General features: G+C 50.2%; 1 protein-coding gene across 3 annotated transcripts; it reads right to left on the bottom strand.

Moving 5' to 3' along the window:
- Positions 1–896: 896 nt before the first annotated feature.
- CSNK2A2 (casein kinase 2 alpha 2) lies at positions 897–27983 on the bottom strand. 3 transcript variants are annotated; one of them, XM_056500789.1, is made up of 12 exons: positions 27695–27982; positions 27369–27480; positions 16484–16585; positions 15730–15780; positions 9582–9641; positions 7485–7568; positions 6577–6687; positions 6265–6366; positions 5848–5948; positions 5027–5175; positions 4746–4839; positions 897–1340 (listed from the first exon to the last, which is right to left on the bottom strand). In XM_056500789.1, the coding sequence occupies exons 1-11, from the start codon at positions 27796–27798 to the stop codon at positions 4763–4765; spliced, it is 1053 nt and encodes a 350-aa protein (XP_056356764.1). In that variant the 5' UTR covers positions 27799–27982; the 3' UTR covers positions 897–1340; positions 4746–4762. The 3 variants fall into 3 exon arrangements, with proteins under 3 accessions (XP_056356764.1, XP_056356767.1, XP_056356766.1); XM_056500792.1 differs by lacking the exons at positions 27369–27480; positions 27695–27982 and adding an exon at positions 22374–22398 and having other exon boundaries at positions 16484–16581; XM_056500791.1 differs by lacking the exon at positions 897–1340 and having other exon boundaries at positions 3323–4839; positions 27695–27983.

The raw sequence follows: 27983 nt of genomic DNA, 5'->3' as shown, positions 1-27983 counted from the left end.
AGGTTAAACTTACCTGATGCCCATGTCCACATCTGGGCCCACAGCAAATCTCCATGTGTGACACACCAGGACAGTGTGTTCCCACACCTGTACCCATTACAGGCCTTGTGCAAGGACTCACTCCTGCAATTCCACTTTGGCCAGTGCCCAGGGCTGGGTGAGAGCAGTGCTGAGTGGTTCTGTGCTGGCAGGAGCCCACAGCTGAGCTCCCCTCCCTGGAAACCAGCAACAGGTCTCTCTTTCCCAGGCAAGAGCCTTGTCTCAGAGGTACCCTTTCCCTTAGGCAGCTTATAGGGGAAAACTGTATTGGGAAAATATATGGGCAATGAAGGAATGGGACAACACAAGAGAAATTACCATTTACAATCATACAGAGTCCAGCTGGGGGCTTTTAGACAGAATTTCAAATGGTTCATTAATACCTAAGTCCAGAGCCCAGCTTGACCACCATTATTGCAGCCAGACTCTCCTGAGTACTGCCAGTGAAGGACCACATCTGAGAGGAACTCCTCAATACAGCTGCCCTGGGAGGGCAGGACCTCCCAGCTCATGGCTTTGCTGTCATGGTGCTGGAGAGGAGGAGGAGAGCCGGAGCACAAGAAAGAGGAAGAGATGGAAGCTGTGGTGGTTCAGAGACAGAGCCATGCTCAAGCCCTGCCAAGGCTGGAAAAAGCAGGTACCAGCATTAGCACTCAGGCCACCACCTAGGCAGGCACCTTCAGAAGAGTGTGGGGGCCCCCAAAGGGTGCAAGTGGCTCCTTTGCCTCTGCCCACACTGATTTTGTACAATTTTCTCTAGCTCTCCTCACCCAGCCTGTCCTAGCTGGGCACAGGGAACAGCTAACTCTGCCAGCACTCTGCAGCTCCCTCCCCACTGAATACTCTTCCTTGCATGCTTCTTTTAAAACTTTTATTCAACAATATAGAATTCTTTTAATTGTAGTCTAGAACTGTCCATCACGATACTACATCCCCTGCAACCCCCATGTCCTGGAAGAGACAGGCACGAGCTGGCTAACCATGGTCCATCAGAGGTTGGGGGGGAACAGCTGGAACAGAGGAAGGAACGACTAACCAACAACTGCTTTGCACACCCTTCACATTTCCACGCTTTCTGGGTCAGGAAGAGCTCAACAAGGAAACAGAGGCAGAAGAACCTTTAACACTCGGAGGGAAGGGCTGCGGTCATAGCGAGGCGAGTGCCGTCCAGCCAGGCGTGTGCCCCGCTCTGAGCCCTGCCCGCGCCGCGCAGTCCGCCCGCCGTCGCTCTACCGCCCCGATGGCACGTGGGGTTTGGTTCTCATTCTGCTTATGGAAAATTGGGAGCAACAGCATCGGACCTGAGGAGAGACGGGAGGAGGGAAGTGAGCGTCTGCCAGCTCAACACGGAGCTCCTCCAGCGCCGTGATGAGGCCATGGCTGGGCACGCTGCCCCATGCTGCCACCCCACCCCAGGCCCAGGCACACCCTCATGGCCCTCTGGATGTGGGGACAGCAGGGGAACCTCAGCCTGCTTTGGAAGGGGCGAGAAAGGAAGGCAGGGCTGAGCAAGGCAAGAGACAGATGCGGTCCAGCAAAGCAGAACTGTCACGGACAGCCAGACACAAGTTTGGACATTTTTTCCATGACCTATGGTTTTGAATTTCCCTCCACTGCCACAAGCATCTCCCACAGTTCCACTAAAAGCTCCCATCATGCCCAGCACTCTTGTAACAGACAACCTGGCAAAGCTGCATGTTTCCTACTGCATCCCTCAGTGGCTGCTGGGGCTCAGTTCTGAGCCTTTCCTCTTACAAGGCACTCAGCCAAACCCATGCTCTACCTCTGCTAGAAAGCTGGAGCCAGGCTGAAAGGCCAGGAACATGCACTAGGACTCTCCTAACTTTCTCCAGGAGAAAGCAGATGAAGATGCATGTTACTCATTCCTCTTAACTTCCTAAGGACAAAGCACTCTTCCCCAGCTCCTGGCTGTCCCTATGGCGAGAAGAAGGCTTTGCTAAGGTCCAGAGGAGAGAAGGATTTCCTGCTCTGAGTGCTGGAAGAGCCACTGGCTGCAGAGATGAACTGGCACAAGCTGCAGTGCCCACTGCCCTGGGAACAGGAGACTCCACACCCTCCTTGCTCCCAGACTACTCTTGCTCAGCTGCTGTTTCCCTCCAGGATAAATCTGTCACTGCTCATCCAACCCTAGAGCTGGGGTAGGGATGTGGGGAGATAAGGGGCAAGTTGTTCCAGCCTCTCTGCTTACTGCAACCAGGGAAAGCCATTTCAGTCTCTGGAAGAGCAACTCTTCCTCTGCTTGAGGGTACCAGGAAAGAATTCCTGACTCAGGTTTACAAAATAGATACTTCCCCAAGCACCACCTTGAAATTTCACCATCAGATTCAGACACTGTCAAACATTTATATGCAGCACACTCATACACAGTGGTCAACAGTGTTCACCTATCAAAGTTCCCCCACTCAACCCATTTTTCTTCTCTCCACTTCTTCTGCCTGGCCCCTCCAGATGCTGGGAATGTCAACACACAAGAGCTGGAAAACAGACAAGCTTCTCCCATAGCAACTTGAACAGGCAATGACAGACATCCACTTCTCAATGGAGCAGTTCAATAGATATTTAAAATCACTTCAAAACACGGTATTAAAACCCCAAACCAACCCTGCTGGTATTGGCACAGAATAAGAGCACAAAAGACTCCCCTGTCCCTCAGGCTAGGCAGCCAGGAGGGTGGGCAGAGGCAAGGAGAGGGCTGGAACACTCACCAATGCCTTCAGCAGCCTCTGCAGGAGCAAAGATTAGCGAGGCCCTGTGGGATGGCAGCAACCACAGGCTGCTCCTCAGCCCAGACACCCAGGACAGTCCCCATGTTCCCAGGTGAAGGAAACAGCTACTCCCTACTCAGCACATCTTTAGACAAAGCCATGCACCCAGGCTGAAAGCAGACGAGCATGGGGTGCACAGGTGGAGAACCCCAATTTCCAGCTGTGCACTGGGGACCTGGCCTGAGCCACCAGGTAACAGCAGAGTCAGGTCTGTCCCTCAGGCAGTGCCTGTTTGAGGCCAGTGGAGCACCAGAGCTGAGCCCCACGCTGTGCCCAAACCCTTGCACCTCCCCTGCGGCCCCTGGGCAGCGGAGACAATCTGCCACAGAGAAACTCGCAGGGCTGACAGCAGGAAGAACTGCAACCAAAGACTGAGTGAGAAATCCCAAAAAAACACAGACAAGAGGGGCTGGAAGAGCTGACCTGCCCTTCTGGAGGAGACAAGGCCTCCAGCTCTCAGGCCTTCTGGCTATCCCATAGATTTGAGACGGCAGACGTTCAGACGTATAGATATTTATTGGTTTCAGTGAATTATACAAATGGATTGACCTGCTGTCGATGCCAATAGAACTTTATTGGAATATGGAATGTAAACAGATGTTTCAAATAGAAACATTGCAACCTTATAAAAAATTAACTATTTCAACAATGCCGCAGAAGGAAATTCTGTGTTTAGGTGCTGGTGGGAAAACACTATCTCCAGCGTCTAGGTTTGAGTGTCACCAGAACCACTTGATGAAGTTACACACAGAACAAGTAGAGGAGGCAACTGTGAATTGTGGGGCTATAAAGCCATCGAGGGATCTGATGAAAGAACCCATAAGACGAACCCCCCACCCCCCAACAGGATCGGCACCCCAGAATTCAACAAACGGCTGACTTTGTTAAAACCCTGCGTGGATCCCAAGGCCTGGATCAGTAGCTGCACAGCCCCCGCCCTGACGCCGCTGTTTGTTGATCCTCCCCCCTCCCTGTGCTCTCCTCCCCGGCCTCCTCTCCACTCCTCCATCCTGCGGTGCTGGATTGAACCGCTCCAGAGCTGTGCTCTGGCACAAGTCTGCGTCTGGCACGAATTCTCATGGGAGCCACGTCATGAGGTACGTGGTTGCACACCTATCACAAGAAATCTTGCAACACTGACTTTCCTGAGCTCGGTGGGAAAGTCTGGATAGTCCCTCCCCTCTCCTGCCACAAGAGCAGCCCTCACATTCACAAGTTTCCAAAGCAGGTCTATTGAGTTTCTTCTCAGAGCGAGCCTTTGTCAAACACACTGGAGGGGGGGGATCTCCTCTCCCCAGCAACTCGGATCAGTGCCTTCGTTTTAATGCTCCAAACCAATTCCGAGATGCTGCTGGGTTTGTGGGTTGTTTTTTGTCCAACTCCCCCTCCCTCCCCCCCAACCACCCCGGCATTCACAATTGAAACTGGAATTCAAGGGCCAAATTCAAGCCCAGAGTGAGCAGTAAAGACTTGGACCTCAAACAGAGTTGCACCTGCTGACCCCCAGCCTGAATTTGGTTCATTCAGAGTCTACAAGTCAGAAAGGCAAGTTCAGAAAGAGGCATGCTAAGGGCTGATGGTGGAACGACCAATTTGTCCCCACCAGCGTGGTGGGGAAGGCTGGACTGAGAAGGAAGAGAAGGATCCATAGACATGTGAACCAGAATCAGTTGTGTGGAGCCCTGGGGATATCACTACATATTTAGCTCTTGCAAGACCATTTGCCCAGGGCTTTGGTACCACAGGGTTAGAGTTACATTAACCACAACCACCAGAGAGGAACTGAGGTTTAAGACCCCCCCCCAAGGTTAGATTTCTGCCGAGTATAAAGGGGAGGGGAAGAAGGGGGGGGTCCTTGGTTCTTTTCCCTTCACTGTGTGACCGAAGGTTTTGCTTTTATTTGTAAACATCTTGAATTACCCGTCGTTTTCCAGTCCTCATCGTGCTGTTGTCATGCCACTGGAGAGCACAGCATTTTCTGAGCTGGGCTGGGACTGCTCCTTCACCACTGGATCTGCAGGAGACAGACCAGGCAGGAAAAGGAAACAGTATTTAATAAAGCGGAAGCTCCACCCAGGCAAATCCTTTCAGAGAAACTGCCCTCAAAATCCATTTAGCTGCTAAGGCTTTTGCAGAGTGGGGAGGCAAAATTTACCCCCACAACTCCATCTCTGCTGGCCCCAGCTACTCCACAGACTCACAGAAATAGGGGTGATCCATTGCCTCCTTGGCAGTCAGCCTCTGTTGATGGTCATATCGCAGCAGCTTGTCCAGGAGGTCAAGGACTTCAGGACTGACCAGGTGTCTGTTCTCACTGTGGATGAAGTTCTCCCAGCGCTTCCGGGAATGCCTGCAAACGGACCAGCTGTCACTGCACAGCACTACCCCGATGGCCCATGGCAATCACCTGCCACCAGCCACTCCTGAGTATAGCTGGCTGTGATCAACAGCCCTCAGCTCTTCCTTGCACAAGCTACTGCCCAGCAAATACCTGCCAAAGGTGGAAAATCCTCCTCCTTATGTGCACAATCGTATGGATCTCCTGTGCCAGCAAAGGCACAACATTGCACATTCCTTTCTGTCTACAGGGACTAGACAACATGACAGCATGTGGCAGCAGTGTGACACCCTTGAGACCAGAACTGCTCTGGCTTGCCAGCCAGCCTCACAGAAGCTGTCCTCACCATTCCATCCATTCCACTTGTCCTTTACAGAAATCTCAACTGGAAGACTCTGAGCCACTCAGCCCACACTTAACTGCAATGTCTACATCTCCACTTTAAGGACGTGAAGAAGCAGGAGAGAGAACTAGGGGATGGCTCATGAATCATGGGAGAGACAAAAGGGAAGAGCCTGCATTTCAGTGACTTCCTGAGAAGACATGAGCAGCTAGATGTGAAGCCTGCAAGCAGCACTGTTATCCAGAATACAGAGCAGACCTTTGCTGAGAGTGCTTCAAGGGTACAGACATCAATCTGTGCTTACAAGGAAAAACAAAGCAGCACTTCACTTCTCCACTTACTGGCCCAGGATGTCGTTGAAGTGTGGGTCCAGTTCTATGTGGTACTTCTTGAGATACCCATACAGCTCATCTGTGCCCAGGACCTTTGCGATGCGAACCAGCTGGAACAAAAGGCAAGTTCAGAGAGCAGAAGGGCAGCCCACCACTCCTTAGCAGAGGCAGAGCTGCCCAAATCTAAGAGCCCTCCTTCTGGAAACATCCCAGACAGAAAGAGCTTCTCCCTTGAAACTTGCTTTCGCAATACTTGCAGAAAACAAGTTTGCTACATGTGGCTGCAAAATCACAGATGGCTTAATCAAACATGTAGCAGCATCCTCCCAGCCTGGTAGTCCCATCACCAGAGCCTCCCCACTATACACACAGAGATGAACTGGGGACAAACTTTTCACAAAGTAAGCCAGGTAGCAATGTCTTTACTTGGTCATAATTGTCCTGGCCGTGGAAGAAGGGCTCCTTTCGGAAGATCATGCTTGCCAGCATACAGCCTAAACTCCACATGTCTAAGCTGTAGTCATACATCTGAGGGAGAAAAGGAGAAGCTGTCAGAAAAGGCACACTCACCACAGCCTGGTTCCCCACCAGCACAGGCAGCCTCAGCCTTTGCACTTCACAGCCAGCCTCTCTCCAACCCAGGCAATGCTCTGACAGGCAAAACCAGACAACCCAAAGGTGGCTAAAATGCAGCCACAAGTGTTATCACTGGATAGCAAGGAGGAGACAGACTCTTACTTGGTAGTCCACAAGGAGCTCTGGTCCTTTGAAGTACCTAGAGGCCACACGGACGTTGTATTCCTGAGCTGGGTGGTAGAACTCGGCCAGACCCCAGTCTATGAGCCGCAGCTGAACGGGCAATAGAGACACAGAGTCATCAGCCAGGGGTGAAGGCACACCGGCCAAACCTCAATCCCTTGATGCAAGCCTGGAGCCCAGGGTAAAGGGAGGCCCTCTATAGACAGCAGATGCTCTCTGATGTTCTCTGATTGGGTTTTTCCCTTTCCCCTAACATCAGCTGGTGGGGCAAAGCCCAGCTTAGAGAGCTCCACTGCCTTCTGAGTCCAAGCACACTTACTGCTGGGCAGCTGGCTCCTTACCAGCACCACCAGGTCCTTGAGTACTAGGGAACAGGCAAAAGTCTTATCCCACTGTTTAGAAGGGCTGGGCTGAAGGCAGTGTTGATTTTACCCAGGGACTGAGAGCAGAAAATGGGGCAGAGTGGCTCAGCACATCCTGCAAGGCAGACCATCTCCACAGCTGCAGGGATGGACAACCTGCTTACTAGGGAAGGATTCCAGTAAGATATTCCCTTCCTTATATACCTTCCCTTGCCTGTACAGCCACTGCTGATTGACAGAGATGGACCAGCAGCTAGCTCCTTGACACAAACTCCAGCACAAACCCCTGTGCTGCCCATTTCCTGTGGTCTAACCAGTACACCCCAGCAGTGAGGAAGTCATGGACTCCCACTGAGGTGCTGCCCTGTGGGATTTTGACCATCTCCTGGTGCTGGCACAGGTGGAGGGGAGGCAGTAAAGAAAGGTTAGAGGAGTATGTGCAGCTGCCAGGGCTATTGTACAAAGGTAGCAGAGTTTCAAGTTTCCCTGGAAAATGCCTGCTTGTAAGCCCTGGTGTCACAGTACCTTTTTCTGTTGGTGGTCTATCATGACGTTGTGGGGTTTGACATCCCTGTGCATGATTCCCATGCTGTGACAGTAATCCAGGGCCTGGCAGACACACACACACACATTAGACATGGCTGTAACCACAGGAACAGCATTACTAATGTAACAGACAGTTCTCAGCCAGAAGCAAGAGTCCACAAGAAGTGCCATAACCCTGGCACATGAAACAAGCAGTTTCAGGTCTTATGCTGCACATGATAAAGTGACAAGCTGGCAACAAGACTGTATGGACCTTGTGCCTTACTGCAGTCACAGGTGTTCCCTGTGCTCCCTGCACAACTGTTGAACACAATGCAGAGAGGTGTCCCACCTAGTGACAGGCCCAGTGCTCCAACCTGAGTAGCCCTGTGCTTCCTATGTCATGGCTTTCTTCCCTAGAAAGGAAATGATTCCTACATGCATGCAATTTTATGGCCTTCCAGTGAGGCTTTCCACTTGATCACAAAACACATTCAAGCTAGAAAGTCACCTCTGCCCTGCTGATTTAAGCCAAACTGCACTTAAAGGCAAGTGATAGCACATGAGGGAGAGCAAAGCTGCTTCAAGCTTGTAGGCAGGAGCACATATAAGCTCCCCAGCTCCATGACCTTGCTCCACTTGCCCCCCCAGCGCAGCTGTTCCCTTGAGCAAGGGGGTGAGAATGTTGTTTTCCCATCTCCAAGGGGAGGGAGATCCATCCATCAACATCTATCAGATGCTATGGCATCTCCAGCAGCACAGAAAGAGGGTACAGCCTGCAGTCATTCAATATCTAAGACATCAGTGCCAGGGAAGCAACGCTGTCCCTGGGCCTGTGCCACAGTGGGAAGCAAGGAAGGAACAGCTTCCATCACAGCAAGGCCTCAGAACAGCCCTGCAGTGACATGTGGCCTCACAGCCCACAGGACTCACAGCAAACAGTGGTCCTGGATCTCCAGTCTAGGACATGTGTAACAGCTTACACAAACTGCTTCCAGGGATGAAGCTCTTCTAGTGTCTTGTGTTGCCAAGGCTCAAGGAACATCTGAACTTCATCACCCCTCCCATCCTAATCCCAGGCTGCCTCAGGCTCACTCCCAACATCCCAAAGGAAGGTCCTTCCCTTGCAGACAGGTGAGCAAGCATGGGGGTGCAGAGAAGAAAGCCTCCCTTGAGCCCACTGGATCTGTTTCAGGAAGTCTCCTTCAGTCATCATGTCCTGGAGCACAAAGGGCTTTCCTAGCCTGTCCCACTCATTTCCAGAAGCATGGGAGCTGCAAAGTGCCAGCCCAGAAGTGCCAAGGCCCTGGCAGGACCTGACACAGCCAAGCTGCTGCTCCAGCAGGTCAGTACAGAACAGCCCTGGGATCAGTCAAACCTGTCAGCTCTCCCTTGTGCCCTGCTGCCTCCCCTGTCGTGCAGCTGGAGACCCCCAACAGTCAGTGCAGCACAGACCTGCCATGGCTCCTTCAGGGAATTTCCATGGGGAAGTGCAAGCTAGGCTAGAGTTAAGGGGAGGTATTTAGGGCACTCCTCACCTTTCATAAAAGGGTCAAGGAAAGCTTTGGCTGGGAGGTGTCAAAGGGAAATACTGATGTTACATGTAACAGCTGGCATAATTAGTGGGCAGAATTCACCTTCTGGGGCTGCATTTGAATACTGTGGCAGAGGAAAGCCTGGAGCTGCCAATCCCTCTCTTCCACTCTCCCTGGCATCATAATTCCCCAGCCCTGCCTCAAAGGCCTTGTCCTGGCTCTGGCTGGTTTTCTGGGAGTTGATTTTCTTCACAGCAGCCCAATGGTGCAAGAGACACAGGGAGACCAAGCACAGATCTACCTGGTGATACAATCACAAACACTTCAGACCTCAAAGAATCACACTCTTTGGAGGTGACCAAAGGCCCCAGTTTGGCTGCAATACCTCACAGCAACAACCCAAGTAACCTGATCTCTTGCCAAGCCTTCCCAGGTTATGAGACTTGGATTCTGCACTGACACAAGAGAAGTAACCTCTTAGCCACAGTGCTCCATGGGCCCCACTACTGCCACTCTTGTTCCTGGTCTCCCCATCCAGACTGTCATGTGCAATGCCACTCACCTTAAGCAGCTCATACATATAAAACCGAATATCAAAGTCTGTCAGGATCTGGTACAGTTGCTGAAACAGATTTGGGGAGGGAGAAAAAAAAAAGAGAAAAAATAAATACTCTAGATTTGGATTAGTTTCATTTCCTGCACCCCACCTGCCTCCAGTCATTGACCCCATTCCAGATTCCCTAAGAACGCTACCATTCCTGAGGGCTCTCCTGGTCTCAGACCTACCAGGAAATCTAGAAAAAGATGCACGTTCTCCAGTGAAATGCTACAGGCATCATTTAGACTTGTCACAACTTTCCAGCAGGAGATGGGCAGACTGTCTGTCCAAGGGGGACAGAGCAAAAGCTCTGGAGGAGGCACAGACAATTGTGACTTTCTTTCTGTTGTCAAGTCACTGTACTGTCTTTGCATGTCAGTACTGACAGCAGCATTCAGAGCAGGTAGGCTGGGAACACATGGGAAGGTATCCAGGAGTTCAGGGTGTGACAGGAAGAGGGAAACATCAATCTAAAGGAGAGTGGGGTTGGGAAGCACAAAGAGAAGAGCCAGCAGAGGCTCTCCTCCATCCCAGGGTAAAAGCAAATGCAACTGAAGAGCACAGGAATGCTTGTGGGACCCAGGCACAACTCGAGTTGTGGGGAAGTGCTCACTGCCACCACTCTCCTGGGTCCTTCTGTGGCTGCTCATGTGGAAGTGACAGAGCTCCAGGGGGCAATTTAACCTGCCCTGTGCCACCAGCACCACCACAGGAAAACTCATCATCCTGCTGCTCCCATACCAGGTCACAGCTGGCCCCAAATTTGTCTTCTGCTCTGCATCTGTCACAGGCCATGGAGTCAGCCCAACCTTGTTGAGCTGTTCTCTCTCCCAGGGAAAGCAAGGCAAGATGCCAGGGCACAGCAAGGAAGGACACTCAGGGCAGCAGAGGGACCAGACCTCTCTGCCCTTTCTTACAAACAAGGATCATGTCACAGCTCAGACAAATTACCAATTGCATCAGCACTGGAGCCCACTGTCCATCACAGGCACCACTTGGCGGCTTCAGGAAAAATCCCAGAGCAAGGGATTGAAATTCACATTCCAAAAAAGCAGCTCTGACCCTGGATCCCCTCCAGGCCCATGCTGAGATCCTCAGGTTCCTCCCTTACTGAGGGCCATCTCCAAACAGGCCCTGCCCAGCTCCAAAATCAGAAACCATTTGACAACATACAAGTGTCACTTATACACACACAGCTTTAACAGCCTCCAGGACACAATTGCATTGGATTCTCGTGAGCTGGGGTGATCCTAATGCTTTGGAGCAACCCAGTGAAGCAGACAAGTGAGCAGGGAGCAAAAAAGACATAGCCACAAGCTACAGAGCCATAGCAGGGATGGATTTCCTGACTTGTGCACAAATGATGCAGGATGCAAGGCCAGCAGAGGACAACTGAGTCCTTCCAGAAGTCTGTTTAAATGGCTTCCTAGGTTACAAGCATTGTGAGAAATGTGTAAAATGTCCATCTGGCATTCACTGCCACGTTCAACTTCACCTGGCAACATCAATGCACCTGGAGAAGGAGAAGGACAGGATAGGCAGTGGCATTACCAGACTAGACCTCATTTTCCCTATTCCCTGGCTCTCTGCCTCTTGCTGCCTGTAAGTGGGAAGGGGATGGAAGGGAGGTCACCAATGTCTTTCTTCTCAAAGCAGCAATGCTGTTGGTTCTCTGGCTCATGGCCTTCAGTACTGGGCCATGATAAGCCCAAACACTGTTGAACAAACAGCATTCAACAGATTTCCCTAGAAGAGCTGCCTGTGAAACCCAGCCCCTCTGACCTCTGTCAGTGCCAAGGCCAGCAGTGTGGCCAGCAGTGCCCAGCTCTGCTCACCACAGGGAACAGGCCCTGTAGGAGCCTGCTCAGCCCTGCAGGCAGCCAGTGAATGCAGACAGCTTTGAAGGACAGAGCCAAAGTTTCCACTGTAAGTGGCTCCTGCACAGCAGCTGCCACAAGCAGGCTTTGACAATGGGCTCCAAATCCCCTTTGCCCAGCCTAGCAGGGCAGGACAGACACCTGCTTTGCAGACATGCCCCATGCTCTGCTCTTACAGCTGTCTCTGTGGAGTAGGATTATCAGAGACATCACTGCGGGGATCACTCAGACCCAGCTCAAACATCTGCTCAGCACTCAGGATCCCACAAGGCCTTAGAGACCTGGGCTGGTCTCCTTTCTCCATACACAGCACTAGGAAGGGCCAAAGCCACCCAGAGGCAGCCACTGCCCCTCTCCAGCTTTCGGTGATATTTTGGCACACATCACATAACCAATCACAAACGAATCCCATTAGTGCCTGAGGAGGCAGAGACACTTCCCCCACCATGGGGCTGACAGGAGTTAAGTGCTTATTCCTCTCCCTTGAGTGAGCAACACAGCTGGCTACGTGCAGGAAGCAGCATCTGCAGAGCAACAGGGTGGCTGTGAGGAAAGACATTGCTTTGGGGTGCAGGGCAGCAGCAGTGGAGGAAAAAAAAGGAAAGGAAAACAGTTCCCAAAGCATCCAGTCTTGGCAGCCACACAAGGGAGAAATCTTTTATACTTCTACATTGCTTATGCAGGGCAACAACAATTTTTTAAACAAACCCTGGATGTACAAGGATAAAACCCATGCACACATTTCACAGCAACTGGGCCTGAAAAGTCACCTAAAAAAGTACAGGTGAAATGGAAGACTTGACTCAAAAGCCCACTGTGCCCACTGCTCCATGTGGCTGAACATCCTGAAGCAACCTTCCATTGCTCACCTTTCTCACCCATCTCGTCTTCAGCTCCAAACCTGCTAGAGCAAATCTAACCCAGAACTGCTCCTTGAGACCTGTCTCTGTCTCCTTCTTTCCTAAGGGATTTTCCTCTTTGGGGCAATGAAAGCCACAGTACCAGGTAAGGTTCCAAAATACCTGACAGCTGACAGTGGCTGAAGTGCAGGCATCTCATTTCTAATTTGAAACCAATTAGCAAAAGACATTTAATTTCACTGATGGTTCCTCAGTTGCATGTGGCTCTGCAGTGCAGCTTTCATTTAAGGCAAATTACTGTGGGGAGCTTGAATGCTCTCAGATGACAAGTAATGCAGCAGGTCTGAAGAGAAACACTAACCCTGTACATAAGCTGCTGTCCTCACACAGCAGAATACATATCCAGTCTGGCTCCAGCTCATACCCAGCAGGTACAGTGCTGTCACTTCCAGAAGGGACCCAGACAGGTAATTTAAGAAAATGTAATCAGCTCTGGGAAGGTATCAACTAAGTCTCCTGTTTATACCATAATTTAAGAATAGTGAAATAAAAGCTTGTGCTTCTGATCTGGGATCATCCACAGCTTAGATCCCACAGAACTGCAGCTTCTGCCCAGGCACAGAGAGCTGAGGAAACCCAGCAGCCACTGCCATGGGTGCACTGACATGAACAGTGTTCTGCCATTTAAACAGGCAAAGGGGTCAAAGTATTAGCATGAAAGCAAAAAAAAAATAATGCTGGAGGAAAGGAACTTCCAGAAAGGAGACAACTGAGCAGACATCCAAGCTTGTGAGCAACTACTGCCAACAGGACAGAGAAAAATTAAATCCTGTGGAGAGGTCAGCAACCACCTGCTGCCTGCAAAATGTGTCACCAGGAGCTAAGGCCTCCCAGCCTTCACTACAGTAGGAAGGCCAACCAGGACTGCCAACACTGCAGCAGCATTTCCTCTCCAGGGCTGCCAGCAGGGCAGAGCCCTCAGCCACACAAGGTGCCCTGGGAGCCCCTCACACACCCTGAAGGTGATGCTGGTTCTCATCAGTGCTGCTGAATCCAGATGTCAACACAGAGATGGGCACATCAGCAGCAGCCACATCCAAACAAAAAGAAGAGGTCCCTGTCACCTGGATTAGTTCATGTGACACTCAACTCCAGCAGAACTTGGCTGCCCAAGGAGATAAGGACTATGGAGCAGAGGGGACAATAACTGGGTGCTTCATGTGTAGAGGTACAGAGCAGAGTGAGACCTCCAACACAGAGTCTCACGTACTCTGTACTCTCTGCTTGGCATTTCAGAGCAAGGGAAGAGACATCTTGGGAGTTTCTATATAGAAGACACCCACAGGCACCCTCAGTCGAAGCAGCTCTATAATCTGCAATTAGTTGCAGCCCCAAGAACCTACTCAAACAGGCAGACAGCTCATGGGAGTGGAGCATCAAACAACCCACACACCCCATACGCAGCTAGGGAAATTCAGGTTACAAATAAGCTCTGAGCACAAGAAGCCACACTGCATGCCCTGGGGACACACTTGCATTCCCAAGACAAGTTATTCCTGCCTTGTACCAATCAGCATCAAAAGCATCAATACTTTCTGTCTTGGACTTGTACAGCTGTGAATCTGGACTTCCCCAAGGAGCCAGGCTTTCTCCCAGGAGCCTAGAAAAGTCTGCTGCAAGCTCATGGAGTTGTTTCTAATGCAAAAGCAGAGCAGAGCACTGCCACTTGTGGCCAGTCCAATACTCCTTACTGCTGCAGCAGTGCATAGCCTGGCTCTCCATGTGGCCAAAGGACCATGGACTCCAAGGCCAGCATTTTTCAGTTAAGAGTCCCTACTGGCCACCAGCCTCAATGTACTGCTGAATACTTCACTATGTGGACACATTTCAATTTCTGGGAGATATCCTTGAGGATAATTTTTTCCTCTAAGGACACAACAGTGGAGTAATCACACTTTGACTTGGAGACACACAAAACAATCCTCAGCTACATTGCTTGGGCAATGTAGCTTATCTCAAGACAAGTATTAAAAATAAAAATCAATGAAATAATTAAAAGGTCACTAAACAGAAAGTTAAAAACTTCTAGGACCAGCCTCACAAGGAGGCTGTGGGTCACAGGAGAAGCACAGGGGCACATTCCCAACACACAAGGCACTGGCACAGCCCAGCTGATGTCAACAAAGCCCAGGCAAACCAAACCTGCTTTAATTAGCCCTGAAAGGTCACCACAGAGCACTCCTCTCATGGCTGTTTACTAGATGGAGGCAATACTTCTCTCCCCACCCAGAGCTGTGAGGGCAGATGCTGCTGCAAGCTGCTGTTATTGTGGCTCCTGCAATGTATCTCTACATGAGATCAAACAGCACTCAGACCTCCACTGCAGCATGGCTGCAGCTCTGGCTACACACACACATCCCACCCTGCAGCATCCAGCTCAGCAGGCAGGGCTGCAGGAGCTGGTCTGTGAGCCAGCTGTCTCCTTTATAACCAACACCAGCCCAAGATTCTTTTCTGGGCGTTTGGTACATCTGCTTCCTACAAAACCTGTAACTACATAATGATCCAGGACAGAGAGGAAGTAAAAAACACCATCCCATAACATGGAATGAAAGATATCCCTGAATGGTGCAGGAGGGATGACTGCTGGCTTTCTAATGGCAACTGCTCAATTAATTCTCCACCACTGACTTAGTGACTTGGGGTAAAGTCTCACATGGGGGAAGCAAAGATACCATTAAAATAGGTGTGGCTGCTAATTACAGATCCCTTTTGTCTAGAATCATTTTGAAAGCAAAGGCAGCTGTAGCTGCACTCAGAAGGACCCTCATTTTGGGAACAGTAATATCCCTTGGAGCCCCCTGACATCAGAAGAGTCAGGGAATATGCTGTAGCCTCAGACAAGAATAAAAAGCTCTTAAGATGTATTCAGGAATGTTCAATCCCCCACTACCAGTGGCAGTGGGAGATGAACTCTCCAGCCTCTGCCACCCCACAGTCCCCAGGTCTGAAGGATTCCAGAATAAACCAGTGTCACCAGCTCCATCAACTGCACTGCTGTAAACAGAACACTACAGCTGAGGGATTAACTTGGGCTGAATATTTAGCACAGCAGTGATTACTAAATTGAGAGAGGAGTAAGAATATCTAACCTGTTGACCTTACTCCTCAGAGTTGGGACATTCAGTACACAAACTTTTTATGCCTTTTCATCTAGAGCCCATTAACAGGTTTCTGATTTACATGGAGAAAGAAAAGCAAAGCTGACAATTGTGGAAACTCTAAATTCCCCCCACAGCTCCTGAGGATCATCTGTAAATCACAGCACTTTACAAAAATGGGAAGCCTCTCTCCTCCACACTCAGGAAAACTCACCTTAAAATCTGTGTTATTGATGTACTCAAACACCAGAGCAGGGGTCTTTGACTGCAAGAGAGAGAAAGTCATGATTTAAAATACACACTTGACCTTTCTTTGGCTCCAAGAGACCTGAGAAAGCCTTTGCTTCCTGCCCAGCCCTCACTAGGGAGAGCAAGGTGGGAGCAGAACATGGAAAGTGCAGCCCTGCTTATATCCCACACACTGAGCACCAACTTGGCATTTTGGCCAGCACTGCCCCCCTCCTCATGGAACAGAGAGAGCACTGGGCAAGGCAAAATGTGTCACCAGGTGCCAAGGCCTCCCAGCCTTCCTCACAGGAGAAAGGTCAGCCAGGACTGCCAACACTCCAGCAGCATTTCCTCTCCAGGGCTGCCAGCAGGCCAGGGGTCACAGCCCTCAGCCAGCTGCCAGTCAGAGAAGACTCCCCAGGAATGGGGTAATTGTGGCAGTGCAGACTATGACATGACTGCTGGTCACTGGGTAGGACAGCAACCAGGAGGATTAAAGTGATTAGTGTCCCTGGCTGGTACTTAGGTTTCAGATGCCAGATGAGCTAGAAGGCTACAGGCTCTACTTTCTTACAGAAAATTTGTAGGACTTCAAATCTTTCCCCCAACAACTGTGGCACAAGAAGGGGTGTTGAAGAGTCTAGGAACATGGAAAGGAAGAGGAGCCCATCCAAACCAACCAGCCCATGCCTTCAGCTGGGAAGGCAATCCCAGCACACACCCCCAACACAGGCACCTACCACCGGATCCTTGACAGTGTCAATCAGATTAATGATGTTGGTGCCGCCGCGGAGATTCTCCAGAATCTTAACCTCGCGTTTTATCTTCTTTTTCTTCACTGGCTTAAATAGACAAAAGAAATTAGAAGTGAGAGTCCTTTCAGAAATTCACACTGATTTCTGCCACTGATTTTGACTGGAACACATCACCTCCTCTCCTCTCCTCTGCTCCCACCCTCACATGGGAGTGTTTTTAGCACCAAACAGGAAACAGACACCTTGCATGAACTAGGATTTCCCTCTCATCCATGAAACCTTCCCACATATCAGGGGGACAATCAAACCACTGCAGACAAAAAAAACTGTGACTCTAGTGACTGTGGTTAAAAGCACCTTGGACTGCTATGAGGTAACCCCAGCATACTGAGGCATGTTGTGCATTCAGAGCCACAGGACAAGCACGGTGGACCTACCTCTGCTTTTGTTTACCAGCACTAACCGGTCTTTCACTTTTCAGCCTGTTTCCCAACCACTACTTTAATCCCATGAAACGATAACCTGAGTCTCCAACACCAAGATTACTTGTAAGCTCAGACACTGTTGTGCCTCACTTGCAACCACCTCAAATGCACAGAGCCAAGTGCACTGCATGTCACTGCATCTATAAACATGATTACTTTTAAAGCCTAAGGACATTTTAAACAGTTGTGACTCCTCCTCTAATCTGCTCAGTCTCAGGAGCCCTCTTTGCAAAGTAAGCTTTTCTCTGGACATCCCCCTGTGAAGAGTGACAATGAACAGCTGCTCCCAAGGCAGAGGTTCAGAGTTTGAGTTGGCTTTTACACTTTGCTGATCCAGTGGTTCACTTCAATGCAGATGATCGTTTCTGTAACTCATCCACTCCCAGTACAATCCTAGCTCTGTGCCTGCTGGAAAGGAAAGGCAGCTTAGAGCAGATAAGAGGTGAGACTTTTTTAATGAGCCTTGGCTATTGATCAATGCGAGCAGCACCAGCTGCAAGTCACCAAGTCTAGCAGTCCTTCATTCCATAGCTGAAACATCCCCTCCTGCCCCACTAAAAAGAACTGCAGAGACATCTTGCAGGGACTGGTAAAGCCCTTTGCTGGTAAAGCCCATCTCTGAGGCTGCTGATGAAAATAGTCCTCTCTAGACTTTTAGCTTTCTAAAACATTCATCATCTGGCACTGAATCTGGTGTGTGTGGAGGGGTGTGATGAGGTATAGCAAAGGTATCAGGCACCTTCCCAAAGTAACACACATTAGCAGATGTCTGTGTAAAGGACAAGGAACCACAGGAGCTCAACAGTTTGTGCTCACCACCTCACCTCTGCCATCTCCCCACTTCTATGACGGCCACAGAGTGCTGATGGGACAACATCCCCTTACAGCATATCCAAGGCAATCCCTGATTTCAGACCCCTGGCAGAAATGTATGAGCAGACAGGGGAAGGAACAGAAGGTTTTATATAGTGGGAAAATATGGCGTTTATGTAAGTGATAAAATATGCTGTCTTTCCAGGCTCTTCAGGTGGCTGAAACCTTCAGATTCGAATCCTGCTCTTCTCCTTTTGCAAGTTAAAAGGCATGAGCTAGACTTTAAAGCCAAAAGATGAGAATCTCAGCCTGAAGCACAGTGCCAAAAATAACACCAATGCCAGCACAGGGAGCGTCAGCATCTCATAAAGCCACTGTGGAAAATGGCAGCAAGGCCAGGGCAGCTGTCAGAGCTGCAGTGATGTGGGGCAGGGCTTGCTGGGGAGTGGGCCACCAACAGCCCCAGGGCAGCACCCACACAACACTGGAGCTCCTGGGAGCTTGGACAAAAGGGAGAATCAGCCAGAGCAGGGGCAGGTAAACCAACTAGAGTGAGGGCTACATTTTGGAACCTGAGAAGAGGATGCTTCATTAGGAGCTAATTTAATTTATGTCAGCATGGAGATGGACACCGCCCTTGTGTCACCCACATGCACAGATCTTACCAGAAGGCCAAGATGGAATTAGAGGATGTAATTTGGTTACTCTGCTTGTCCAATAAGGCAGATGCACACACAAGCTATTTTCCAAGGAACTTCAAAGAGAAATTGAAGCACTGACATGCTAAAGGTGCTCCCTGAATGGCCTGGCTATGACAGACATGCCTTACAGCCTCTCTGCTGCAACACTTGCACCTGACTGGGAGCTGAAACAGTCCCTGAATACAGCCAAGAGGACCCAAAGCCTGCTTAGAGACAAAACACCTTTTCCTTTGTACTGAAGTTATTTCAGGGGGCTTTTGCATTAGCTAGGTAGGGGAGGCTATCCCTCTATCCCTCCAAGACTTTCTTTTCTCCTTTCATAGCAACCACTGCTCCCACTGGGGCAGAAGTTGTCTTCCAGTCACTTCCACATGTTTCTTTCACCTTTTGCAGGATGGGAAAATGATGATTTATGCTATCTCCATCAGAAATCTATCCTAACCCACCACACCCCAAAACACTAAAGCAGACAAAATCAGTGACTTTTAGAAAAAAGGAGAGGAAAAAGATGGCCTTTTTTTAATGAAATGCCTGCAGATAATCATCACCAGCAGCATCTCTGACATCACCAAGGGAAGACTCTTGGGTGAACACTGTCTCAGCAAGAGGGAGAGTTAAAAGCCACTTGCTGTTTGCATTTTTTCCTGCTAAGCTGCAGGACTGCAGAGCTCTGGCCAGGTTGGTCACACCATCCCCACATCAGCTGTAAGCTGGGATGAGGGCCCCACAAGGCTCCAGGCAGGGCTGGGGAGCTGTGCTCAGAGCAGGGCTGTTACCAGCACATCCTCAGACATTCTCCCTGCAGGCAGCCAGTGGCTCAGAGTGGGGTTTTTCACCACTAGGTAAACAAGGATGAGGCAAAAGAAATGCCACAGGCTGAAGTCATTTTAGAGGAAAAGCTATTGCCTAGGAGTGTCCTCAGAGAGGGCAATGTGGGGGAACAGTTTCCCCATTTCAGTGGTGACTGCTGGCCTACACTCTGTCCTGCACAGCTTTCACCTACCTAGCCTCACACCACCTCCTACCCACACATCCCACACCACTGCTCCAGCCACAGCTGCACACACCGTGTGCTATCCAAGGGCACAGCACTGGGGCTCTGGTTTTGCCCAGTAATTGATTCCAAGCCCAAGCTCTTGCACCTGGCAAGTCAAACCCCTTGGTGCAAACCAACCCAGCAGGTGGCCAGCACTGCCCTGGGGGTAACTGTTCAAACCAGAGAAACTCTGCTGACTTCCCTCATGTCCCAGAGCCCACACATTTCAGCAGTGCTGAAACCACAGGCCAGCAGCAGCATATCAGCCACGCACCAGGATTAAGTCTGGGTTGCTACAACTGTCTCTCAGAGTCACCCGATCTGTCTCTCCAAGGATGTTGACTCCAAACACACATGGATTAAATGTGAACTGAAGCTATTATGGCCTCCAACCATCTGCCTCTCCCAGCAGGGATAGCTTCTAAAACACTAGCCCTTGCAGCCAGAGTATTTTTAACAATACTCATTTAAGGCTATTTTATCAAACCAGGCTATGAACAGCAGCATTTCAGGTTGTGCTTCCTACACAGGCCAGTCCTCCTGCACTGGGAGGGGGATTTCCAGCAGAGGAAGGGAGCAGGCACCTTGACAAAATTAACTGATCCTGAGTTTGATCTGCCTGTGTTTGTAAGGCAATGTTTTACACAGGTACAGCCTCCAACTCCATCTGCTCCCACGCCAGAGGCATTTCAAAGCTTTCCTCCATGCTGGGATTCTCCAGTTACCAGTATGGGTCAAAGCCTTTCCTTCTGAAAGGGGCTCCAACACAGCTCCCCTGCTCTGTGCAAACACCTACTTCCATGAAATCTGTACAAACTTGACAGCTTGGAGACTTCTGTCGCATTTGGTTGAAATTGGCCAACCAGTGCAAAAACTACTGGGGGGAGGAGGGGGAGAAAGGCTGACAGACAGCAGGATTGCATAAGACTCGTTTCCATAGGAAACCAGGCTAAAAGACATGTCTCAGTTTAACCGTGTCTACACGGGGAGGGGTTTAATTACTTCAACTGCATCAGTATCCTTAGAACAACATTAGTGTCTAGCACAAGCCAGTTTTCCAGTTTCCCAGAAAATTGCTTCCTTCCTCAGGCAAACTGGAAGTGAGGTGGCTGCAGATTGTGGAGATAAAACACAGAGCTCATGGCTGTCCACTCTGCTGAGTGCCCAGAGCAGAGGGACAAGATGATCTCCAGCCACATGAGGATGGTCTCTGCTGGACCCAGCAGCTCTCACTTGACTATCCCCAACCACCTATCCTTTAGTGGCTGCAGGTTTCCCACCCTACCAGCCAAATGGATAAGGATACTTCAATCCACTTGAAAGTCAGGCAGAAAAGGCAGTGACAGTGACCAGAGCTATCCCAACTCTCTTTGCCCAAAGACTGGGGAGCATCATGCAAAGTTATCCCTCTGCAGGGGTGAAAAATGTCACACAATAAGCTTTGCAGTCAGGTAGATCCAGAAGAAAACACCTCTTTGTGACCAAGAGAGCAGATCCTGGGTCATTTTCCACAGGATCATGTAAACTTGTAAGCAGGGAAAGAGTCCAGCTGCAGCAAACAGCAGCTGGGAGAATTAACATTGTTTGCTAAAATAAATCTTTAAATAAAGGACTGCAAGCATCACTTCCTGTCTTGAACGAATAAATGGCTGCCTGGCTAAACATTTTTTTTGCTTGGTTTCTAAAGCACTCTTCTGTCAGATGCTCCAGTTCCAGCCTTCCCCCACAACCTGGGGACTCATTGCTTGAATTCATGCAAAGAGAGAAATTAGATTTGTTATCCAAAGTTCTCTACGCATTTTCACACTGTGAAACAAAAGCAGTGACCAGGAAGGCATGTGAAACACGAGTTAAGTCCAAAGCATAAAAATCATTTTTCATTAGCCCAGAGCAGGCAGCCTGGCAGCGCACACACGCTGCCAGCTGAGGAGCACACGTGCTGCTCTGAAGGAATCCCAGAAGGTGCTGGGTTTTGCCCAGCAGGTGCTCTGAAACAAAACTGGGGTCAACACAGCAGGAAGAAAGGTTTAGCAGCCAAAAGATACAAATCCACGAGAAACTCAAGTAATGTATTCCACCACCTCATTAAAAAAAAAATCAATTCTTTGCTCACCAAGCCTGAATAGCCTAGAAATACAACGATGCTTCCAGTGAACAAGCAGGGAGATCTGAATACACAACATCCAGGACCAGTGAAAGGCTCGAGCAGCATCTCTATCACAGGCTTTAAACATTTGAAAGCTGGCACTTGAAGCTCATTTGTCTCTAGCAAGTATTATCGAAAGGATCACAATAATCGGCCTATAAAGCCCAATGCCAATTGCTCAATAGGAAAATTGGCTTCAGAGCAGCTCTGCTTATTTTGCCAGACATCAGCTGGGAAACCAAATAATCGTATTCCAAAGAGCTACAAAATCAAGGAACCCACTTATGCTAACATTCTGTTGGTTGTTTGCATTTTACCACTTCTATTGTGGGAATTCAAACTTTTGCGAGCTGCTCTTGAATTTTAGAGAAGAAGGGGAAAAACATACCTTAAAACTACAAAAGTACTATTGCTTTTTTAGTTAAATAAAATAGTCTTAAGTTCGGTAGAATATCCCAGCATCTGTTCTGAAGGCAGTTTCATTCTTTCCTTCAGAATCCTTTTCATTCCTACATGGCACACCCCAAAACAGCCCTCCTGGGGCTTCAGAACTGCTCATGATACATCAAGAATGCTGCAGTCAACTAAAAGGGAGACACATGAGGACCAAGCCCTGATCACCACCACCACCATTCCACGGGATGGGAATCATTCCCTCAGGCCCCTGTGAACAGACACAATGCTGCTATCTCACCCTTCTCCATGCAGGAGCTGCAGCTTTGCAGCTCACCAGTTCCCCGGTGTTACACCACCACCACCACAAGAGTCACCAGCTGCATCTCCAGGCCTCTGCAAGACACCCAGTACTGTCCCAGTTGGTCTCAGCTCACACAGGCTGGACTCCAGCAGCCAACTCTGTCAAGCTCGTTGTGGGCAACTGGTGTTTGAAAGAGAAGAGCTGTGTACCCATCTCTCTTGCAAAAGGGCTCATTTCAAGACTGCCAGGGGAGGAAGTGGGCCAGGGGTAGCTGATTCAGTGCATGCAAATGCAGGAGGAGCAAGAGACACAGAGAATTACCAGGAGCAGGCATTGAACGGCTTTAGTGGAAGGTCACCAATGCAGTCAAAAGCTCCAGCCTGAGGGACCAACAGCATCCAATCCTATTTCCCTGTGCAATCCCTTCTGCATGAGAGTCATCTCAGCCCCCCTCTAGAACAAGCTGAGGTATGTGGGCTCTCAAGTCTGAGAGACAGAAGGAAACTTACCAAAGCCACCATCACAACTTGGTTCTCTAGTTACTAGAGTGATAATTGGAGTTCAACACCGGCAGGATGTCCCTGGTGCCTGGTAAAAGCAGCAGCTCTGCAGGCTTCATGCAGCCCAAATGGGGGAACAGGGGAAAAACAAAGCCAAACAAACAAGAATGCACTTGTGAAACCGTGTACATGGTTGAAATTTCCAGTGAGTGGACTCAGCACAGAGGGACAAAAGCCACCAAAGGAGAAAAAGGCTATTTCATCACTGCTGCAGGACCTCCATCTCACTGGTCCCTCTCCTTGCATCTGCATTCTTCTCCTGCCTCCACCCATGGTGTGCCTATGCAGACTAACTACACAAGGAGACAAAACAGCCTCTTTTTGATGGGTTTAATGCTTTGCAGGCAAGTAGAGCATATATGGACTCACAGGTGCATCAGGAAAGCAAGACTACTCCTGATTCCTGTAGAGACCTGCCAACATGGATGCTGTAATCTCCATCCCTATGGATGGAGGCAGTACAGGAGACTAGGAGGTGGCACAGCCAACACACCTGCAGCAACTGCAGGTGACTCGGGATAACAGCATCATTCCCACTACAAGGTATCATCAGTAGCAGTTACAAGCAATGTGCAAAGTTAGCCTTTGGCTTTTAGAGTGGCAACTTGCAACACTGTTCACATCCTCCAGGAACACTGTTACCCCAGAACAGAGGATTCACTTTAAAGGCATGCTGGGAGACATTTTGGAGCTGCAATAGCAGAAAAACAAAATGAGAAGTTCATCAAAGAGAGAGCACAGACTGACCTCAGCAGTCCACCAAAAACATCTGTGTGGTAAGATATGGAAGAGCAGAGCTGTGCTTTAGATACCTGCATTGGATGTTGACAGCACACGACTCACTGGCAACAAGGAAGTCTTAAACTTCCTTTGTACATGCTGAGGAATGTCAGGCCTCATCTTGGGAGTCAAACCTTAGCATCAGATTTAAGCAAGACATGAAAGCATGTACAGAACTCTTTGACACACTCCCCCTTCCTGGTGTGGGCTGTCCCAAGGCAGGCAGGAAGCTGAGCCACAGCTGTACCCAGGCCAGCCAGATCAAAAAGCCCACAGGAACCTCCAACACCAGCAAGGGACTGTGGGAGCACAGCTGCTGGCTGGTCAGTACAATGCAGAATCCCCACACTTCAGACCCTTCTCACTTTTTGCTTCCTGAATACATTTAAAAGGGGGGGAGTTGTCCTCTGCCTTGCTGCTCAAGATAAAAGCTTCTGGAAGATGTTGGGTAGGGGGTGTCTGTGATGCAAACCAGGATCCTGCCCCACTACTTTGCATACACCATCATCCTACACAGTGCATCCTGATGTCCTGCTGCAGTGGAGTGAGAAGCAACCTGTTTGCTTCATTTGCCTTCTTAAAAAAGAGCTGCAGAATTTTCCCAGGAAAAGTGACATTAAGAGCATCATATTCATAAGGCACTTGATCGAGGAAATGGTAGTGTCATTTGCATGATCTTAATTCTTTTCCTTTGCTGATATACATTATGACCACAACTAGCAACACCCCTTTTTCCTGCAGGATTATGCCTGGTCCTGCACTTGGGGTAGCAGAACAGAAAGGAAATGCTGGGTAGTGGCCAGGGAAACAGGACACCTTGCTTTATGCAAGCCCAAAAAGCCAAGGGCACTGTGGGACCAACCAGAGCCCTTAGCTCCCTGGCCTTGTCCAAAGCTAAAGTTTTCATGGGCACTTACAAACAAACCAGGCAAGTGGCTGCCCAAACAGGAAGAGCAGTTATCTCTCTCATGCAGCACTAAACCAGGACCTATGCTCTAGTCTCAGCTTTGTTGAGGCTAAGGGACTTGCCCAAAGTCACACAGGAAATCTCTGTAGCTCAGTTCTGCATCAAAGGGTGATAAAATTTTCTGACCACTGTGGAGGATGTTACAAGATGTTCAGGTAGTATAGCACCAAAGCAGGAGAAGTACTTGCTATGTGCTAGCTTGAGTTCAGTAAGGACAAACTGCTTCAAAGAGCAAAGGCTAGGAAGACACACCAGTGACTTCCCATGAATCTGAGATATTAAAACAGTGACTCTTGCTAAAACTCACTTTAACACCTAACATAAATTGTACTCTCAAAAAATGTTAAAGAGAAAGGAGCAACTGTGCTAAACTACTGCATCCATTGCCCAACCATGGTACTTCCCTTTGACCCATCCCTGCATCACACAAAAACCTGAAGACTTTTGGTTGCATTTCTCATCTCACAGAATCCAAATTTTTCCCCAGTTAGGACAAAGAGAGACACCCAGCTCCTTTGCTAAGGCTCCACTGTAGATATATGCAATTACGTTTGCAATTAAGTTTTGAGTCTAGTTACAGGAAACCAGAGGCACTTTCCACAGATCAGAGTGATGTTATTGCCACACTTCACAGGTTTTCATAATGTACACAACGTGGTGCTCTGAAACTCCCTCTTCACTGACCCACTTTCCACTAAGGAGAAAGTTCATCTTTATTTATCTGGACCTTCTGCTTTTCCTTGCTCGCTCACAGGAATGCTGTCTGCATGTTAATGCAAGTGGGGAGAGCCAGGGGAACCAGTGGCAACACCATCCGCTTCAAATCTGGGACAATCCAGTCTCCTGCTTGCAGGGCATTAAGGCAACACATTCAGGCCCCAAGGAGAAGGAGCACCCAGCTGCCCTGACATGACTCTTGCCAGCTGACTCACCGTCCAAGGCTGACAGGCTCCCTAGACGTGACAGAGTTCAGCTGCCACAGGAAGAGCAGCATCGCTCCAGGGGAGGCTCTTTGGGCTGGGAAGAGGCAAAGAGCAGGGTTTCTGATGACTTTCCCTGCAGCCTCCTCTCAGCCTCGTGGTGCCTTTCTATGTGGGACAAGACCTAGGATCTCAATAAACCACAGCAGTCCTAAAGAGGCCATTAAGGGCTTCAGAGCAGCATGCACAAGTGCAGTTTCCCCAGGCCAGCCACAAGGCATCTTGCTGTAAAATCCAGCTCTGCACTTGCCAGTTGTGACTACTATCACACAGCAAAAACTCCTGCTTGCATTTGCTTTAAAAAAGACAAAACCCCAAACCACAAAAAGCATCCAAAGGAGGGGGAGGGACAAACAGCATGCCAGAGGAACCTGGCTTGGCAAGGACAAGTGAACCTCTCCACTCTGCCCTGACGTCAGGCTCAGCCACAGAGGCTCTCCCAAACAGCTCACCTGGCCACCTCCTTGCCCACAGCCAAACCTGGGGTTTGTGTGTGTCCTCCCAGAGGCAGATGGAAGATCATACCTTTCCCAGGAGTACTGGCTGGACAAACCAAGACCAGTTCTTTGGGAAGCTAAGGCAGATCCCAAGGAAGCAGGCACAGTGAGAGAGTGGGAATGTCAGCAGAGACATGCCAGACATGCTATCTGAGTGGATCTAGTGAATGCCTTAAGGCTACAGCCCTGCAGAGATGCATGTCCTGGAAAGCTGCTCTTCTCAGTGGCTACAGGGGCACATTAAACTCAGACCCCTCTGCACACTGTGGATGAATGTGTGCCCAAATTCTTAGGACACCCATGGTCAGACACTGGCTCCCACGTGCTCTTGAGGAACAAGTGACAAGTGTTACTGGTCCAACAAGTGACAGCCACAAGTGTCAGCCAAGCCAGAACCAAACATATTGCAACTCTAACCTTTCATCTCTGTCTTAAGTCCCCTGCCTGCCCCAAGATCACCAATACAGAGTGCTGCTAGGACAGTTAGCAGAGCTCACTGTTGCTTCAGTGTCAAACACAGTGAGACATGCCCTGCAGTGTATAACCTGAGCTCAGCCATCCCAAACTACAATCTCCCAGTGCTGCAGGAAGGTCCCCACGGCCATCACAGCAGCACACAGATCACCAACGCTGCCAGACTCTGGTAGGTCTCCTTGAGCCCCCTCAAGCTTCCATAGTGCTTATAGTCTGACTGTGATTAAGTTCTTTTCCACATCTGATCCTTTAAAGGACTGAATATAAAATATTGGTGCTTTTTTAACCTCCGAGCATCCCACAGCCTGGCTCTGAAAAGGCCACATGCTGGCTGTCTAGAGGTTAACAGAAGGATTCCCCCCTCCAGGCTTCACATTCCAGTTGAAATGGCAGTCTCTGGGCTGTTTTAGACAGGCATTGCCAGATACGATTTGCCAAACACAGGCAGAACACGCAAGGCTGTTCAAATGTCAGGACTCACAGCTCTCCCCCACCAGAGGAACGCTCAGCCCTAAGCTATGCTGGACAAGGAGGGGAGGAGACATCAACACATCACTACTGCACGCAAGACACTAAATCCATTTCCAAACACACCATCCCAATGTCCTAAACGAGAAAACAGGAGTTTTGGGGTGAAGAAAGAGATCCAACAGTTCTTTGGCCCCACCAACCCAGCTACTCTCTCTCTTGCTCCCAGTTGCCACAAGCCTCTACATCATCAACGGGATACTCACCTTGAGGATCTTCACGACGACCCTCTCGTTGTTGGTAATGTTGATGGCCTCAAAGACCTCGCTGTACTTCCCTCGGCCGAGCTTTCGAACCAGCTGGTAGTCGTCCTGATTGCTGCGAGCACCAAGAGGAGAGAGGCGGTGGTGGGTGGGGGAAGAGTGGATAACCAACAGGGCAGCAGGCCGGGGAACGGAGGGTCCCTTCCCAGCCTGTCCCCCTCCGCAGCCCCCCGGGGACACCCGGCACGGGAGCGGGGGATCAGGAAACCCTCCCCACAGCCCGAGGCCCTCCCGCGGGACGGAGGGCGGGTCCCCGCACGGCGCTTTACCCCCAGCTCGGGACGTGCGACTCGTAGTCCCAGTACTCGCGGCTCCTCAGGCTGTTCACCTCCGCGTACACCCGCGCCCGGCTGCCGGCGGCCGGGCCGGGCATGGCGGCGCCGGGCGGCGGCTGCAGCAGGAGGAGGAGGAGGGCGCGGGGCCGGCGCGGGAGGCCGGCGAGGCGGGGCGCGGCGCGGAGGAGGGCGGCGGCGGCGGGCGGCAGGGCCAGGCCGGAGCGGGGCGGGGCCGGCCCGGGGGCGGCGGGCGCGGGGCCCGCGGAGCTGCCGAGGCCCGGGC

The sequence above is a fragment of the Oenanthe melanoleuca genome, chromosome 11 (genome assembly GCF_029582105.1).
Source record: "Oenanthe melanoleuca isolate GR-GAL-2019-014 chromosome 11, OMel1.0, whole genome shotgun sequence".
In the NCBI taxonomy this organism is placed as follows: Eukaryota; Metazoa; Chordata; class Aves; order Passeriformes; family Muscicapidae; genus Oenanthe; species Oenanthe melanoleuca.
This window is presented reverse-complemented; position numbering and strand designations above follow the sequence as displayed.